This window comes from Vombatus ursinus, unplaced genomic scaffold, assembly GCF_900497805.2.
Source record: "Vombatus ursinus unplaced genomic scaffold, bare-nosed wombat genome assembly UNPS02014811.1, whole genome shotgun sequence".
Lineage (NCBI taxonomy): Eukaryota > Metazoa > Chordata > Mammalia > Diprotodontia > Vombatidae > Vombatus > Vombatus ursinus.
The window spans coordinates 16,486,813-16,502,999 of record NW_020954589.1 but is presented as its reverse complement, the minus strand read 5'-3'; the positions used below and the strand labels follow the sequence as shown (position 1 = coordinate 16,502,999).

General features: G+C 35.1%; 1 protein-coding gene across 1 annotated transcript in view; it reads right to left on the bottom strand.

The window, feature by feature from the left end:
* The window catches only part of DNAH8 (dynein axonemal heavy chain 8), a 404,075-nt gene that overhangs the window by 232,199 nt on the left and 155,689 nt on the right, over positions 1-16,187 (bottom strand). Inside the window, exons 32-38 of the mRNA XM_027876336.1 lie at positions 15,046-15,146; positions 14,063-14,200; positions 13,348-13,588; positions 12,013-12,212; positions 10,251-10,404; positions 8,663-8,826; positions 1,624-1,726 (exon numbers count right to left, since the gene is read on the bottom strand). Of these exons, the coding sequence (XP_027732137.1) occupies positions 1,624-1,726; positions 8,663-8,826; positions 10,251-10,404; positions 12,013-12,212; positions 13,348-13,588; positions 14,063-14,200; positions 15,046-15,146 (1,101 nt within the window). The remainder of the gene's footprint in view (positions 1-1,623; positions 1,727-8,662; positions 8,827-10,250; positions 10,405-12,012; positions 12,213-13,347; positions 13,589-14,062; positions 14,201-15,045; positions 15,147-16,187) is intronic.

Sequence of the window (16,187 nt, the reverse complement as noted above, 5' to 3'; positions counted from 1 at the left end):
CTTATTAAAGTTGAACTGTTTACATTCCTACATAGAAAGATGGTATTTGTAACTCATGAGGCATTTCTCAGTATTAGGTTAGTTGGAGGGAAGAATATATCTATATATCTACATATATATAGATATATATCTATATAGATAGATAGATATAGATAGATAGATAGATAGATATATACACACACATACATATACATACATATATACATCTATATACACAGAGGGCACAGGGTGAGTTGAATACAAAGGGATGCTATCTAAAAAATAAAATTAAGGTGTGAGAGAATATTATACTGAGAGGAGAAAGGGAGAGGTAGAATAGGGTAAATTATCTCACATAAAAGAGGCAAGAAAGCTTTTACAGTAGAGGGGAAGAGGGGGGAAGTGAGAAGGAATGAGTGAACCATACTCTCATTGGATTTGGCTTAAGGAGGGATACACTCAATATATACACTCAGTTGGGTGTGAAAATCTATCTTACCCTACAGGAAAATAGGGAGGAAGGGGATAAGAGAAGCAAGCAATGATAGAAGGCAGGGCAGATTAGGCGAGGGAGAAATTAGAAGCAAACACTTTTGAGGAGAGACAGGAGCAAAGGAGAGAATAGAATAAACGAGAGCAGGATAGGATGGAGGGAAACATAGTTAAGTCTTTCACAACATGACTATTGTGAAAGTGTTTTGCATGACTACACATGTATAACCTATATCAAATTGCTTGCCATGTCAATGAGGGCGGGTGGGGAAGTAGAAAGGGAAAGAATTTGGAACTCAAGGTTTTAAAAACGAGTGTTAAAAATTGTTTTTACATGCAACTGGGAAATAAGATATACAGGCAAAGGGGTATAGATATCTATACCGCCCTACAGGAAAACAGAAGGGGAAGGGGATAAGAGAACGGGAGATGGTAGAATGGAGGGCAGATTGGGGAAAAGGGTACTTTAAAATGCATGCCTTCTTGGTACATGGGGAGGGAAGAGATGGAGAGAAAATCTGGAACTCAAAATTTTGTGGATGTGAATGTTGAAAATTAAAAATAATTAATAAAAAAATAACATTAAGGTCTACAATCTACCAAAAAAAAAAGAAAGAAAGAAAGAAATAGTATTGTTCTATTAGAAATGATGGGCAGGATGGTTTCAGAAAAACCTGGACAGATTTATATGATTAAAGTGAAATGAGCAGAACCAGGAGAACGCTGGACACAGCAACAGCAATACTGTAACGATGATAAACTGTAGAAGGCTTAACTACTCTCATCAATACAATGATCCAAGTTAATTTCAGAGGACCCATGATGAAATGTTTTCTTCAGAGAGAGAACTGAGGAACTCTGAGTGCAGACTGAAAAAATACTTTTTCACTTTCTTTATGTTTCTTTCTTTTTATTGTTGTTGGGGTTTTTTGCAGCATAGTTAATATGGAAATATTTTGCATGACTTCACACAAATAACCGAAATCATATGCTTATTCTCAAAGTATAGGGGAGGGGCAGGAAGAATTTGGAACTCAATTTTTTTAATGGATGTTAAAATATGAATAAAAATTAAAAATACACAAAAAGATAAATTCTTTTTTTTCTCTTTGGTTAATGTGAAAAGAAATTTAATAAATGATGAGAGCATACTTGTATAGTATGGGAATCACTTGCTTGTCCAAGAATTTCCAGGAGAACTGGATCAGATACAAAGAAGAATCTGGGAAATAGTAGTCGTTTCTTCTCCAAATATCTTAAAATAGAGGGAAATTCATGTTACCAAGTGTTTTTTTAAAGCTCATTATGCTATTCTTTCAAATAACTTTTATCTTTTAAAAGTATAATTGTCATGTCTTATCAAATAGTTCCCCTTTCCAGAACCAAAAGATATATTCTTTATAACAATGAAAAAGAGAGGAAAAAATGTATTTCAACAAAACTAACCAACACATCTTCTAAGTCTGACAGGCTATGTATATATATTCCCCTACCTCTGCAAAGAACAAAGAGGTAAATTTTTGTATCTCTTTTTAAGTGCCATGCTTGCCATTATGATTACACAGCATTTACTATTTTTTAAAATTGTCCATTTGTATCACCATATTTTTCAATTATCAAGACTACTATTGACACTTATTTATGTGAAATGTTAGCTTTCCAATGAGATAACAGCAAACATTTATATATTTAGTACCCATTTTCTCTGAAAATTTTAGTGCCCCCAAATGTACTTCATACAGAAAGGCAATAAAGATGATACTCCTTTTTTTCTATCTTATACTCATAATTGATATCCAACAAAGCCATAAAACCTAGCAAACCAGTAAAAGCAAGACTCTGCTTTGAAGAGCTTAGCATAAAGTTTTTCCATTTCTTGTCTTTCTGTTTGTCTCTTTCTTAAATTCATAGCATTTCCTATTTTTTTTTTTTGGTAAGGCAGTTGGGGTTAAGTGACTTGCCCAAGGTCACACAGCTAGTACATGTCAAGTGTTTGGTCTGAGGCCAGATTGAACTCAGGTCCTCCTGATTTCAGGGCCGGTGCTCTATGCGTTTCCTATTTCTAATTGGTTCAGATCAAGCTGGGACCATGGTGTCTTAAATCAGATTGAAGGCTATCAATAAGTGTTCCTTAGTTTAGGGATACATTCTGTGATTCACTTATGTCTCTTCATAACCCAAAGTCCGTCAAGTGGTACTTAATACCTGTTGACTGGACTGTTAGTAGTTGCTCTCTTGCTCTCTCTCTCTCGTTAGGGTAAGAATTATTTATTTAAGCCGTCTCAATCACAAGCAAAATGATAAAAAGTCAGCATATTTGTCACTGTGTGATGCCAGTGAACTTAAGGTCCCATATAACTTTCTGTTCCACACAGAAAGAAAAGGATAGTTCAACTGCTGCTGTGGTTCCCCAGTGCTTGATTAGTACGGTTGAAATTTTCTTTACTCATCCTCATACCTAGTTGGGAGAGGTTTGACGTGATGGTTATAAAATAGAGAATGATTTCCATTTCCCCCTGGGAAGGGCTTGGTTCGGATGTAGGGGATAGAGAATGAAGTTGGGCTGTTCCTGATGCTTCCGTGACTTCAGGTAGGCATTCAGCATGCTGACCGCCATCTCAGACAGCGCGACAAAGTAGGTCAGCATCCTCCACAAGAGGCCCCAGCCCTCCTCACTGTGGGCGCGCTGGAGAGCAACTACCTCGCCAAGGCGCCAGCCTGGTCCAGCAGCACCAGCAGCCCACCATCGCCATTACAGAAATCTTCCAACAATCTCTCTTTCACTCTCTCTTAACAAAGAAAGTGATATGCAAAAGAAAAACTAGACTCCTATAATTCTGCAAACTAAAAACTGTCAGTATTATGACATGAATTGGAATTTTAAAAAACCATCACAGAAATTAAAGTTTTTTAAAAAAATTATTTAAAACTGAAATAGTAAAACTGAAATACAGAATAAGGAAAGAAAAAGAAGCATAGTATAAATTAAATACAAAGTAATAAAAGAAAAACAAACATTGTCATGTGTATAGAACATAAGAGAGGATTCAAAATATATAGCAATAAATTTCCATTTCAAGTATGTTCAGAGCTGTCCATCTTTTCTTTGTTTCCTTTTGAGTTTTCTTTTGTTCTCTGTTGTGCACTTATTACTTTGTTCTTTTTTCCCCTCTGCATCCCCCCTCCAAGAAGACACAATTAAGCACAGATATATTTTACATATATTTACATACGCACACATATACACATACATATATGTACATGTGTACACACATACATATGATAAACATACATACACTTACATATACATACACATACCTAGATATCTATAATCATACTCATATATAGACATATACATTTATATGCATCTATGTAAGACTGTACTATACTTGTATAGAGCAATGAAAGTTAACAGGGACTTGGGGAGGGGTAGGAAGAACAAATAATGGAGGATGAATACAAAAGTAGGCCACAAACTTGTAATAATAGTGTCAGAATTACTAAAGCTCAGAATGAGCTAGTAAGTAAACTGATGAGGAAAGTTAAAAACAACAAAAAGCCTTTAAAAAAAAGGAGTGTGTTAAGTTTTTTCATCTGTGTACCAATCACAAGAATAAATAGGTCTTTTTCCTTTCTCAGTCCCTCGGGAATAGCAGGTCTTGGACATCTGCTTTACGCAACAAGAAATCCAACCATCTGAATATAAAATTGCAGAGAGGAAACCTAATCATGGGACTACAGCCTCTTCTGTCCACGTGTGGCTGGTTACCACTTTGGCTAGGAGGACAAACTATCACAAAGATGAAGGGAAAATGGTTTTCCTATGGTAGACGCTACAAAGCATAAGATACTGAAGATAGTCAAGTTTCCTGTGTACAGTGAAACCTATTTCTCCCTCATCTGAACTACATATGTGTGTGTGTATATATATATATATATACATAGATATATATGTGTGTGTATGTATGCATATGTATATGTATGCATACATACACACACACACACACCCTGAGATGATAAGAAAAAACAAAGAAAAAAGCATTCAATTTCACAAGCTATTTGTACTCAAATATATTTTCTCAGTTTCAGACCCTTAGCTATTTTATTTAATGGAAAGTCTTGAGCTGAAAGCTCAAGAATAATAATGTTGCATTTCCTTATGTCTCAGGAAACACTTTTTATGGTAATTTGTCAGATTGTCTATGAAAAAACCCACTCTTTTAGATATTAATAAAAGTCTTCTTTTCTTCACGTGATATTTTATACAAGAACACTTCAAAATGTGTTATTAGTTGTGACTGATTTTAACAAATCCTATTAGATTTGTATAAACTACATGTCATATTGTATCTTTTGTGTTATATATTATATATATAACATGTTACATGTTCTAAATATCTTTTGTGAATCATCGCCTTTTTGTTTTAAAAAGATGGCCTGTTTTGAGCCTTTGTATGGGTATATTCCTGTTTCTGTGACAAAAAAGATATCTCGAAAACTGCCCCAAACAGAAAACCAAGAATGGCTATCAGCAAGCAGGATGTTTTGTTTTAGTGTGTTACCCATTCTTGTATTTGTTTATTGTAAAGGTGGACATTTAGCAGTCAGTGCAGTTTTCATTAAAAAGTGATCCAAAAAAAAGCAATATTGCAGAAATGAGATTAAAAGAAGGGATAGGATTGTTTCTCCAGATAGATGGGATAATACTGATGCCAGAGAAGAAACAAAGCTGCTCCGTTCTTTTGTTCTTCTATTTTTTTTTTCCTTCTGTCAACAAGAATAACTTGTAGCCTGGAAAGAAATGAATGATGTAAAATACGGGGGTTAGTTATTAAGAAAAGTTGATGATGTTGTTTGTCCTGTTCTCGAAGAGGACCATGACATCAGGGAGGTGATGCCATGACACGCAAATGAAATGGATTTAAATGAGGGAAGGCTGTGCAAAGTTAACAGCCTCATTTTCTCCTCCACAGTCATCTGGATCTAGTGGCAAGAAATAAATCAGGACAACTGGGAGACTGTGGTCTTTTTAAGCTAAGGTCTTTAACAGGTCGTTGTTTGACTGAGGCATCACCTATTCAGTGATTAAGGATAGGTAAGAAATGAGGCAGAGAATGGCCTTTTTTACCTAGTGAAAAAAAAATATCAATCTGAGAGGGTTTCTGACCAAAAACAGAAAAAAAACCCTGCTATTTACATTGATTTGAGGCAATCAGGATGCAAACAATGACCAAGTGGAGCTGAGCCTGAAACCTATTGCTGGCCAATCAAAGAGAGCCAGAGTGATTTAGGTTTAAGGCATGGTCCTTAAGAAAAAAATATAGCCTATAAACCCCATGATATCTTGCCAAGTTTCAGCAATCAAAATTTCACTCCTTTGGGCAGAGCAGGGATGTAGCAAAAGAGCAACCCAGCTAACCTTTAATAAGTTCAAGTCACCAGGCCCAAATGACTTACGTAAGTGAGAAAAATGGCAGCTATGACTGCTGAGTTATTAACATGTGATCTGAAAGTTTGGAAAATGAGGTAGGACCAATTCTTTTTTTTTGACAGGATTACTAGGCTAGCTCTATCAATTAAGGGTAACCCAAGTCCCAAAGTCTATCAGTATGGAATTCTATTCTCATTAGTGGAGATCAGTGCCCTGAGCTTATGTGAGGGGCAGTGAGAAGTTGGTTAGAACAAGAGAAAAGAGATACACAGTTTCTTCCAATTCTTCAGTCTCTTTGGGTGCTTCTGACTTCCAGCTTCAAGAAAGAAGATGGATGATGCCAACCCTACTTTAGGTTGCCTAGGGGAGAAAAAAATCTGGGAAGAAGCCAAAATGAGAGGAGTTAGCAATCTTCATCATGTCCCTCTCCCCAGCTTACTTTCCCCCTGGGAAAAGATCTGGGACATTCTCTGGCCTGAACCGAGTTATCTTGCTCTCCCAATGGCAGGGTTCCTTCTTTCTGTATTGTGTGGTATATATTCTCATGTGTATCCTTTCTCTGATTTCTGTTTCATTATTGATTTGGATTTGGGTTTCCTTGCTATTTGCTATGTGTGTTCATTGTGGAACTGATATTTGGCAGGGCAGGGATCAAGCCTTGAATATAAAACTCTAGGTCTTCCTTTCCCAATTAAAAAACAACAAAAAGAAGTTTCACTGGAACCTAAAAATCATATCCTTAGACCAATAATATTTAAGGAAGCAGATAAATAAAATTCTAGCCTGGGACTTCCTTTCTCTGAGGAGAGCTGAAAGGCCTAGCTTCTGGCCCCAACTTCTTGCTTCCTCTGCTGATAGGAATCAAAGTCTAACCTGGGGATGAGTGGGGAAGAGGAGATGCTAGAGATCTATTTATTTTGGTCTTCATGTAAGCCACACTTAACAGCCCTTGCTACATAAGAAATACTATGAGAATGTTTACCTAGATTTTAGCAAAATATGTGACAATGTCTTTAATGTTATTGTGGAAAAGTTGGAGGTCTGTAATACAGAGAACAGCAGTTACATTATTGGCCTATGAATCAGCCTGAAAGGTCCAAATCTTAGACTGGCATTATTTATTCCTTATCTAGTAGGCCTAAGTTGATTTTATTAAGTTTTATTTATTTGCTTATACTTCTTTTTCACAGGAATCAGTTTGCCCTAGCTCCTGTGCAAGATAAGGAGGATTTAATTTTGAAACTGTGATAATTTCCATAGACAATGGTTTCATAGGCTCAGCTACACAGGCCTGTACAGAGGCCTGGGCACAATCTCTATATTACCTATGCTCACCTATAGGCCACAATCCTGTGGAAATTAGTTTCAATAAAAAACAAACAAAAACACACCCAGCAACCTAGAAGTGTCAGTTTTGCTTAGGGAACTTCTGAATGACACCTATTTCTGTTTACCTCTGCAGTAAAGTTTATTAAACTCCAAAATTCTAAGTGTCTCTCATGTAGTCATTTCCTAAAACCTGTGATTCAAACCTGAGCACTGATGTTCCGATTCATCAGGCAAATAAAGTTTACAATTAATTCTACAGTAGTACAGTTTAAATGAACTAAGAACTGTTTGAATGAATTCATTCAAGTAGTCATTGATGTCGCCAGCTTTGCAGGGCATCTAATTGGGGGTGCCCCAGGGGCTTGTGCTTGTCCTTGTAGTATTTATCCTTTCTACCAATGCTTTGAATAAAACTAAAAACAGCATAATTATTAAGTCTTAAGGTGACCCAAGCCTGGAAAGATAGTTAACAAGGATAGCCAACACACTGCATTAAACGCAATGTGCAGAATCCAATGAGATGAAATTTAATCAGAATAAACGCAAAGTCTTACACTTGGGTTGAAAAAATCAGCTGCCCAAGTCAAAAAGGTAGAAGAGGTATGGTAGACAACTTTTATCTGAAAAAGATCTGAGGGTTTTAATGAGCTACAAGCTCAAGAGTATTCTACAGTATGATGTAGCAGTGAAAAAGACTAATATAAGATCTTAGACTACATTAAGAAAGACATTGTATCCAGAAAATAGGAAGTTGATAGTTCCACTGTACTCTGATTTATTTAGATCACATTTTGATTATTTTGTTTAGTTCTGGATGCCACATTTTAGAAAGGACATCAATAAACTTGAGAATTTCCAGAAGAGGACTACAAGGATGTTAAAGTGTGTATGTTCAGATTATGTACCGAGAACCAACAGAAGGAGTTGTGAATGGTTAGTTGGAGAAAAGACTGGGGGAAAACGTGACAGCTGTTATCACATATTTACTTTGAAATACGAATTTCCCTCCTAATTCTACTTTCTTTGCTTTATGGATTTTTTTACATCAATTCATGCAGTGTGATTCTATGAAGTATTCTTAAATTCCAGTGCTTCTAGCATTAAAGTGCTGTCATATGAAAAAGGAATTATATTTGTTCTACTAAGTTCCAGATTTGGGCTCTAGGAGCAATGGGTAGCATCCACAAAGAGATAAATATAGTCTTAACATAGGGAGAAGAATCCAAAATCAGAATGTACTGCCTTGGGAGAAAGTAAATCTCCCTTCATTATAGGTTTTAAAGCAAAGGCCGAATGGATACTTCTTAGATACCTTTTTGTGAAGACGCTTGTTCATGTGTGGATTGAACAAGATGGTTTCTGAGGTCCCTTCCAACTCTTCTATAATTCTGACATGGTAAAGGTATATTTGAAATGACAACTTGTACATACCCTGTAAGTGATTTCTGACATACATCCAACTGCTCATGTAAATGAGGCAAAAGTTGTCCCATAGTTTCATCTCCAACACAACAACTGATTACATTAGGATTCTCATGAGCTCGCTGCATTATTTTTATCCATGACTTATCAATGTTCTGAAAACGTTTTGCTTCCTAAAAAACAAAAACATTCTCTTTAAGACTGCTACTTGGATAATATGATAATCAAAGTGCTTGTTAGAACTTCATGACTTTTCTCCAAATTAGTATCTGAACTTTCAATTTATTTAAGTGGCTGAAAGTATTTTAATGACACTCTATGAAGAGTTGATCCAGTTCTACTATAAAACTTAGAGAAAATAGCTTTTTGGAAACAGGGTCTTAAAACAATTTCAGTTCAAGAGTTCCCAAAGCAAAAGCACCTCTTATTTTTATGCAGAAAGAACATTTAAATTATGAGAAGAAAATAGATTTCTTCCTATCGTGAAAACTCACCTTATTAATTTATATATGCCATTGAAAATGATAACTTGGATTTGGTCAAAAAAAGGTAAAATTCTTAAAATTGGTATAAAATTATGTTCATTACAAAAGAAAAGTGGAGATACTAGGGGCATTCTGAATTTTGTTTGTTTTAAAGTTTTATTGATGCCTTCTGTTTTTATGCTAGTCATTTCCTGATATACACTCTTCCTAACAATTTTTTTAAACAACAATAAGCAAAAGCACAGATAACAGATTTCATGATGATGCTCTCTATTTGCTTCTTATCTCTCTCCTGAGAAAAGTAAGTGTATTTCATTATTTATTCTCTAGGACCAAGATTAATCAATGCAATTAATCTGAGTTCAGTTGACTTTGAGTATAGTTTATATGTAGGTACATTATTGTACTGTAGTCATGTATATTGTTCTGTGTACAGGCCATTTTGAAAAACATTTTTTCAATACAAAAAATACCTTATATATAGGCTTAGTAATTCAGGAAGGACATGTTTAATTTTTTGTTGATGTAAGTTTTCTTTAATGGAGTACATTTCCTTTTAATGCAATCATGAAGATTGTCAATAGAAAATCAATAGAGTAATTTAAATTTTTTCTTAAAATAGTCACTCTCAGATTTGATCACAATCCATCTACAATTTAATAAACTATACAGCTAGCACACCCTCCTATTAAGGCAGATTTTGTAAGCCCTCCAGCTTTACAAAATAGTCTTCACTAGTTGCTGTAGCCCAAAAATCACCTAGTGGTCAACTTTCAGTGACGGGCTCTTCCAAACTTAGCTAGGCTAATCTTTTAAGACAGAAAATTTAGACAGCCACCCTACCAATATTTAACACCTTTCCTGCCTTCTGGACCAGCCATTCTTATCATCAAGGATTAAAATAATTTGGTCAATGTATAAAAGAAATAAAATCATTTAACACACCTTAGAGGCTAATGTAAATGATCCAGGGAATCTAGTCTTTGGGTTTATTGGTCCCATTTCTCTCTACTGGTATAAATAACTGAGAAATTTGCTGTATGAATTAGTGAATATTTCTGTATCTTTGTACTTACTCCTAGTTATTCTATAAAGTTTCAGTATCCATTTACCTGAGGTAATTGTTTTGCAATATCTCCACCTACAAAAACAGCTTCAAGGTAAACCCAAAGGTTTTGTACAACCAACCACTCTTCAATTATATCAGAAGAAGTTGACAGTTTAAATATCCAATTCTGAATACTCTTTTTAAATGGAGCATTATACCTAAAAAAAATAAAACAAACTTTTAAATTAAGGAGCTAATATAGCATAGACAAAGTGAGCTAAAAGGAAGAAATAAGACTTTGATAATTCTAAGGTAAAGCTTTTCAATTTTTAATTTATTGCACATTATCTGAAAAGGCAATCTTAGAGTCAGAATGATGTGAATACAAGTCCTTCCTCTGACACTGACTGGTGGCAAGCCCTTGAGCAAGTCACACTCTCCCAAAGTCCTAGGCAGTTCTATAAATAGTGAGTGCCAGAGCAGAGGCTGATCTGCATTGAGAAAGGGAGTTTCCTCACTAGGAGATCCCTATACCAATGAAATAAGTATAGGTCTGGCCTCCCACTTCTTCTCCTCGCCCCCCCCCAAAAAAAACTAACCTAAAAAGAAGTCTCTATCAAAGCATTTGTTGAGATTTTTAACTTCTTTGTGAGGGAAGTTTTATTTTTCCATGTTATATAAAAAGTTTCTCTTTTCCACACCAAAAAGCGCCTCCTAATTTGGATGCTATCATCACCACAAAGCTCCCAAGTAATTACAGTTACCCCTTCCACATTGTGACTTTCTCCATTGCGGTTTCAATAGATCACAGGTCAGAATAAGAAATTAAATGGGAATTTTTGGGAAGTTTTGTGGAAGCCACAGATGACACATGAAGTCCAGCAGATGATACAGAAAAAGTTTAGGAACTCAGAAATGCATAAAATATGTGTGTAGGATTGCATAATATCAACATATTTTGTCTTTTAATACTACAATAATTTGGATTTCTTCTCTAATATAAAATGAGGGCCAAAAAGTTTTATGCGAATTCTCCAGATCATAGGGGTGCCATGCCTCTAACCCCCACAATATGGAAGGGATAACTGTAAATTAAAAGCTATCTTCATCTGACCCATCGTCATCCCTTGCTTATTTCTCATCACATCTCCTATAAAGAGTGCTAGACTTTGAAATCTGGAGACCTGAACTTAAACCCTGCTCCAATAGTTACAGTGTAACCATAAGTAAATCATTTATCATCTATAAGCCTCAATTTCCCTATCTGTTTAATGGGAATAATATTTCCACAACTTACTTCACAGGGTTAAAGCACTATATAAATTTACATTTTTAGCATCATTATTATCATTACTTCATCTCTCCACTTCTAACCCGTTTACTAGAGAGTCAAATAGTCAGAAAAACTTCCAGAAAAGAGGGAAAACATGGTGATTAAAACTTTGCACTCATCTGCTCATGATGCTCCAAGTCACTGTCACTCCCATTTTGCTTCATTTAGGCAAGGCTGGACAAATCCTATTGTATGTAACAACTGTACTGTGACACAACTACTTGGGTGGGAGTAAAGCTAGAGAGGAGTGATGCATATTTATATGAGGGAATAGCACAGCCCTCAGACCCAAAAGAAGGAGGGGGGCTACCCTGTCCTCAGCACCTCTTGCTGGTAAATGTTTAACAACCAGGTGGGATAAGGAGGAGGAAGATACACTTTAAATTTAATTTTAATCTGCATTATTAACATTTAGCTGCAGAACTAGACTTAAGAGAACAGTTCAGATCACCAAATATGAAAACAGAAACTGAAAAAAAATCTGTAAAATTACCTGTTACTTAGCAAAGAACCTAAGATCATTAAACTATCTTCCATCAATGTAATAATTTCTGATGATTCTGTTCCTTTTAGCAGTAGTTCTCCTTTTCCCTTAAATGTGGAAAAACTCAGATTCTGGTTGGTCCAGTTATCAGTTACTTGAGCAAGTTTAGCTTCAATGTCCTTTTCCTTGATAGCTGATATACAAATATCCTACAAAGAAAAATGTGAAAAAGGAACATTTCTTCAGATTTTCATTACTTTTATCTAAATGAAATACTGTTAACAAGTTGTGGAGGATTTCCAAACTCCAAGCAATATAAATTCCAAATCCCTTCCAGAGTAATGAGACCTAGATCTTGGACACAGAATAAGTTAAATAGGCATATTCTTCTTCTAAGTTACTAATCCTCCTCTAACTGCCTCCCCCCACCCTGAATCATATCTAATCATAGCTCTTTGAAAGAGGGGAGAGATATGATAGATAAATATATAGATAGATAGATAGATAGACAGACAGACAGACAGATAGATAGGCAGACAGGAGTAGAGGAAGAGAGACATATCTGCCCTCCATCTTCATTCCTACACTTCATTTTGGAATTAGAAGGAACCATAGAGGTCATTTAGTCCAATTTTTCCACATTAAACATAACAAAAAAGGCTTAAAAACTCACATTCTGGAGCTTTGGAGGTAAACGTTCAACTTTTATGTCAGATCAAATAATTTGATTTAGGAGTACATCTAAAGACAACCTGAGTTCAGATCTTGCCTCAGACATATACCAGCTGTATGATCAGGCAAGTCACTTAACTACTGTCTGCTTTAATTTCCTCTTCTATAAAATAGGATAATAATAGCACCTACCTGCCAGGGCTGTCTTGAGGACAGAATGAGATGTTTATAAAGTGCTTTGAAAAATTTAAAGCACTATATAAATGCCAGCTATTATTGTCCCATTTCAGTCAGAAATCTACCACTGGGACCTAATCACTACGCCCCCTACTTACCCTCTCTGTCTCTAGTTTTGTTTTATTTTGGTAGAAGCTGCATGGGTGAAGGAACAGAGGTGGAGGTGAGGGTCACGGTAGAAAGGTTACTTTACTCTCCCATCATGACACTACTTTAAAAAGCTCAGATGCCATCTCATCTTATAGGTGAGGAAACTGGGACCCAGATAAGGGAAGTAACTTGCCCAGGGTTACAGAAGTAGTAATTGTTCATTCTCCATGCTTAATTTTTCCCATCCTAAAGTCATAGTTCAGCCTGACTATTGCTGTGAATATAGAGATCATTTATTTGTCTAAGCTAGGATTACGTTTTTGGTATACATAATTATGCTCAAACCTCAATATCATCTTTGTATTTAAGGAGTGGTGCCTCCATGATATTTCTCAAACAAAAGGAATCAGATTCTATATCAAATGTAGTTCCTGTTAGTTCTGCAATTCGATTCCAGTGTCTTTGCTTCATTGCCTTATTAGTCATCATTTCTAGCAAAGGACACGACTCACTAAAGTCATCAATTCTTTTTTTAAGATCCAAAAAGGCTTGCCAATCCTTCAGTCCTTTGGGAAGTCTGCGGCACCTTTAAGAAAAATAATAGAATGTTTATTTTACTTGTAATTTTACTTATAAATTTCTTCGCTTAGTCTAAATATTAGCATAAAGGGAATAAATCGACAGAGACAATGTCAGTATGAGAAGCATTTTTGTCTTGCCTTAATTTCCAAATATTAATTTCTGTCATATTGAGAGAAAAATTGTTCATACCCTAGCTTCTTGGTTGGCTATACAATTATTTAATTAATTAAATAGTCATTTCTTGAGAAGCATATGTAGAAACAACACTGCACTGTACTCTTTGGTGGAAAATGAAAGATATAATATTTACCTTGGAGGAGTTTACAGTCTAACAGGGATGACACATCAAACTGGAAATTACAAAGCTATTTATCAGCAAATATAAGAATTAAGCATAAACAAAATAATAGATAATAATAGTCAGATCTTTAGATATTACAGAACACAGAATGGTCATCTTAAATGGGTTTAAGCTCACCTATTTTGGAATTCCTGAAGTTCTGAGTTAATGCTTTCAATATCTACATCTCCCCAAAGTATCTCATAATAACCATTAATGTTGCCCATTACAGTATCATATAGTCCATATAACTTCTGCAGCAAACTCAGTTCCTTCCTAGGTAGGAGAAACCAGTTGTTATATTTATTCAAATACTTAACAAAAGACATGCATAACAACACACATAAAGAAATTTTTAAAATATAAGTACATGTTTATATGCATATATGTGTATGTATTCACAAGTGTATATTTATGTATAAATATAAAACAAACAAATTAGTATACATACATATACTCATACTCATACTCAGCTTCCAGTAACTGAAAGTTGGCATACTTCTAGACTAGTTTTAGACTAGTTTTTAGTTTTTAATTTATATTATATTTTTCTTTACTGGCATTAGGATCACATTAAAAATCATCTATCCTCAAGATCCAGGAGTCTTTCAAGATGAAGCATCGGATCAGAATCTTCAAGCTACATAAGTTCCTAAGTCTTGTATTGAGTGTTTGTTTTTTGATAAGACCTGTGATTTCATCCGCGCAGGAAATCTCCCAGTTATTAACTCCCTCTTAACAATGCAGATAAGCACCTTCCTTGCAATTTACAGAGCAGCCTGGGATCCTGACAAGTTAAATAGCCTGTCCAGATCATACAGGCAGTATGGTTGGACTAGTAAGTGTTTTCAAAGTCTTTTTATGAATTAGTTGTTCCACAGAAGCAGAGGAAAATACCTCATGATGCTAAATTGACTCTGGATGTTCCCGATATAGTCTTTTTCAGATTACCAATCATCTTGCATTTGATTTACCATTTCTCTAGGACTCTGATGATAAATGTAGCAAGAAGGAACTTGAGAAGAAAATTTGAGAGATATTATCTCAAAGTAGTCAGTGCTAGTATCAAATGTGTTCAATTTGAAATCTCTCTGTGACAGATATACGTTTTCCAAATCTACCTGGTTTTATGTAAAACTTCATAGTCAGTGACAGGCAATCCAAAGAGTTGTTCACCAGATGAGTATGTAACAAATTTCCTCCATAGATCATCAAAATTTGCCTAAAATGAATTGAAATTATTAAATGATGTAAAACTTTATTAATTTAGATACCACTGATTTGTAACATAATAAGGACAGAAGTTTCATACTTTATATTATCTATTTAAAAATTTGCTGGCATACAAGGTACATATCCTCCACTAAAGTCCAGTCTGTACAAGGAGAGAAGCCAGAGTTCCCCAAGACTTTGACAGTAGAGCCCGGAAGACATGACCAACCAGGCTGAAGAGGCTTTAAATATAAGAATGGATGGATACAGGGTCTATATCTATCACCTGCAATCCGGTCTAGTTAAGTGTAGAGAAGCTGGCCATTAGGTCATGATTTTTTTTTATTATGGAAATCTATAAGCATTTATCATTAATATTATGTGCCAGGCATCATGCTAAGCACTTTTACAATTATTATCTCATTTGAAATAAAAAACAACCCTGGGAGGAAAGTGCTATTATCCTCACTTTACAGTTGAAGAAGCTGAGGCAAACAGAGATTAAGTGACTTGCCCAGGGTCACACAGCTAGTAAATGTCTGAGACTGGATTTGAACTCAAGTGACTCCAAGCCCAGAACTCTGTCCACTATGTCACTAGCTGTCTCTACATATTGATAAAATCAGGGATTCATTGAGGATACATGTTGGGAAATAATGGTAACAAGGTTAGAAAAGTAGCCTGCTAAACAAGTTAATGTTTAGCTATATTTCTACACAACATAAAATTATAATAAAAAGGCTTAGATGGAATGTAGTTATTAGAGTACAAGTTTTTCAAATAGTTAAAAATAATTTCCTTATATTCAATGTTTTTCCTAGGGAATTCAGTCTTACCTATTGGTCCTCTTAAATTATTTTAAGCATAATTATATAATAGGCTAACTATGAGGTATAGTAACATTTAAAAATTTTTTATTAATTTATTTTGATTTATCAACAATCACTTCCATAAGCTTTTGAGATTTAAATTCTTCTCCCCCTCCAAGACAGCTTGCAATCTGATATAGGCTTTACATATACATTCTTATTAAACATATTTTCACATTAGT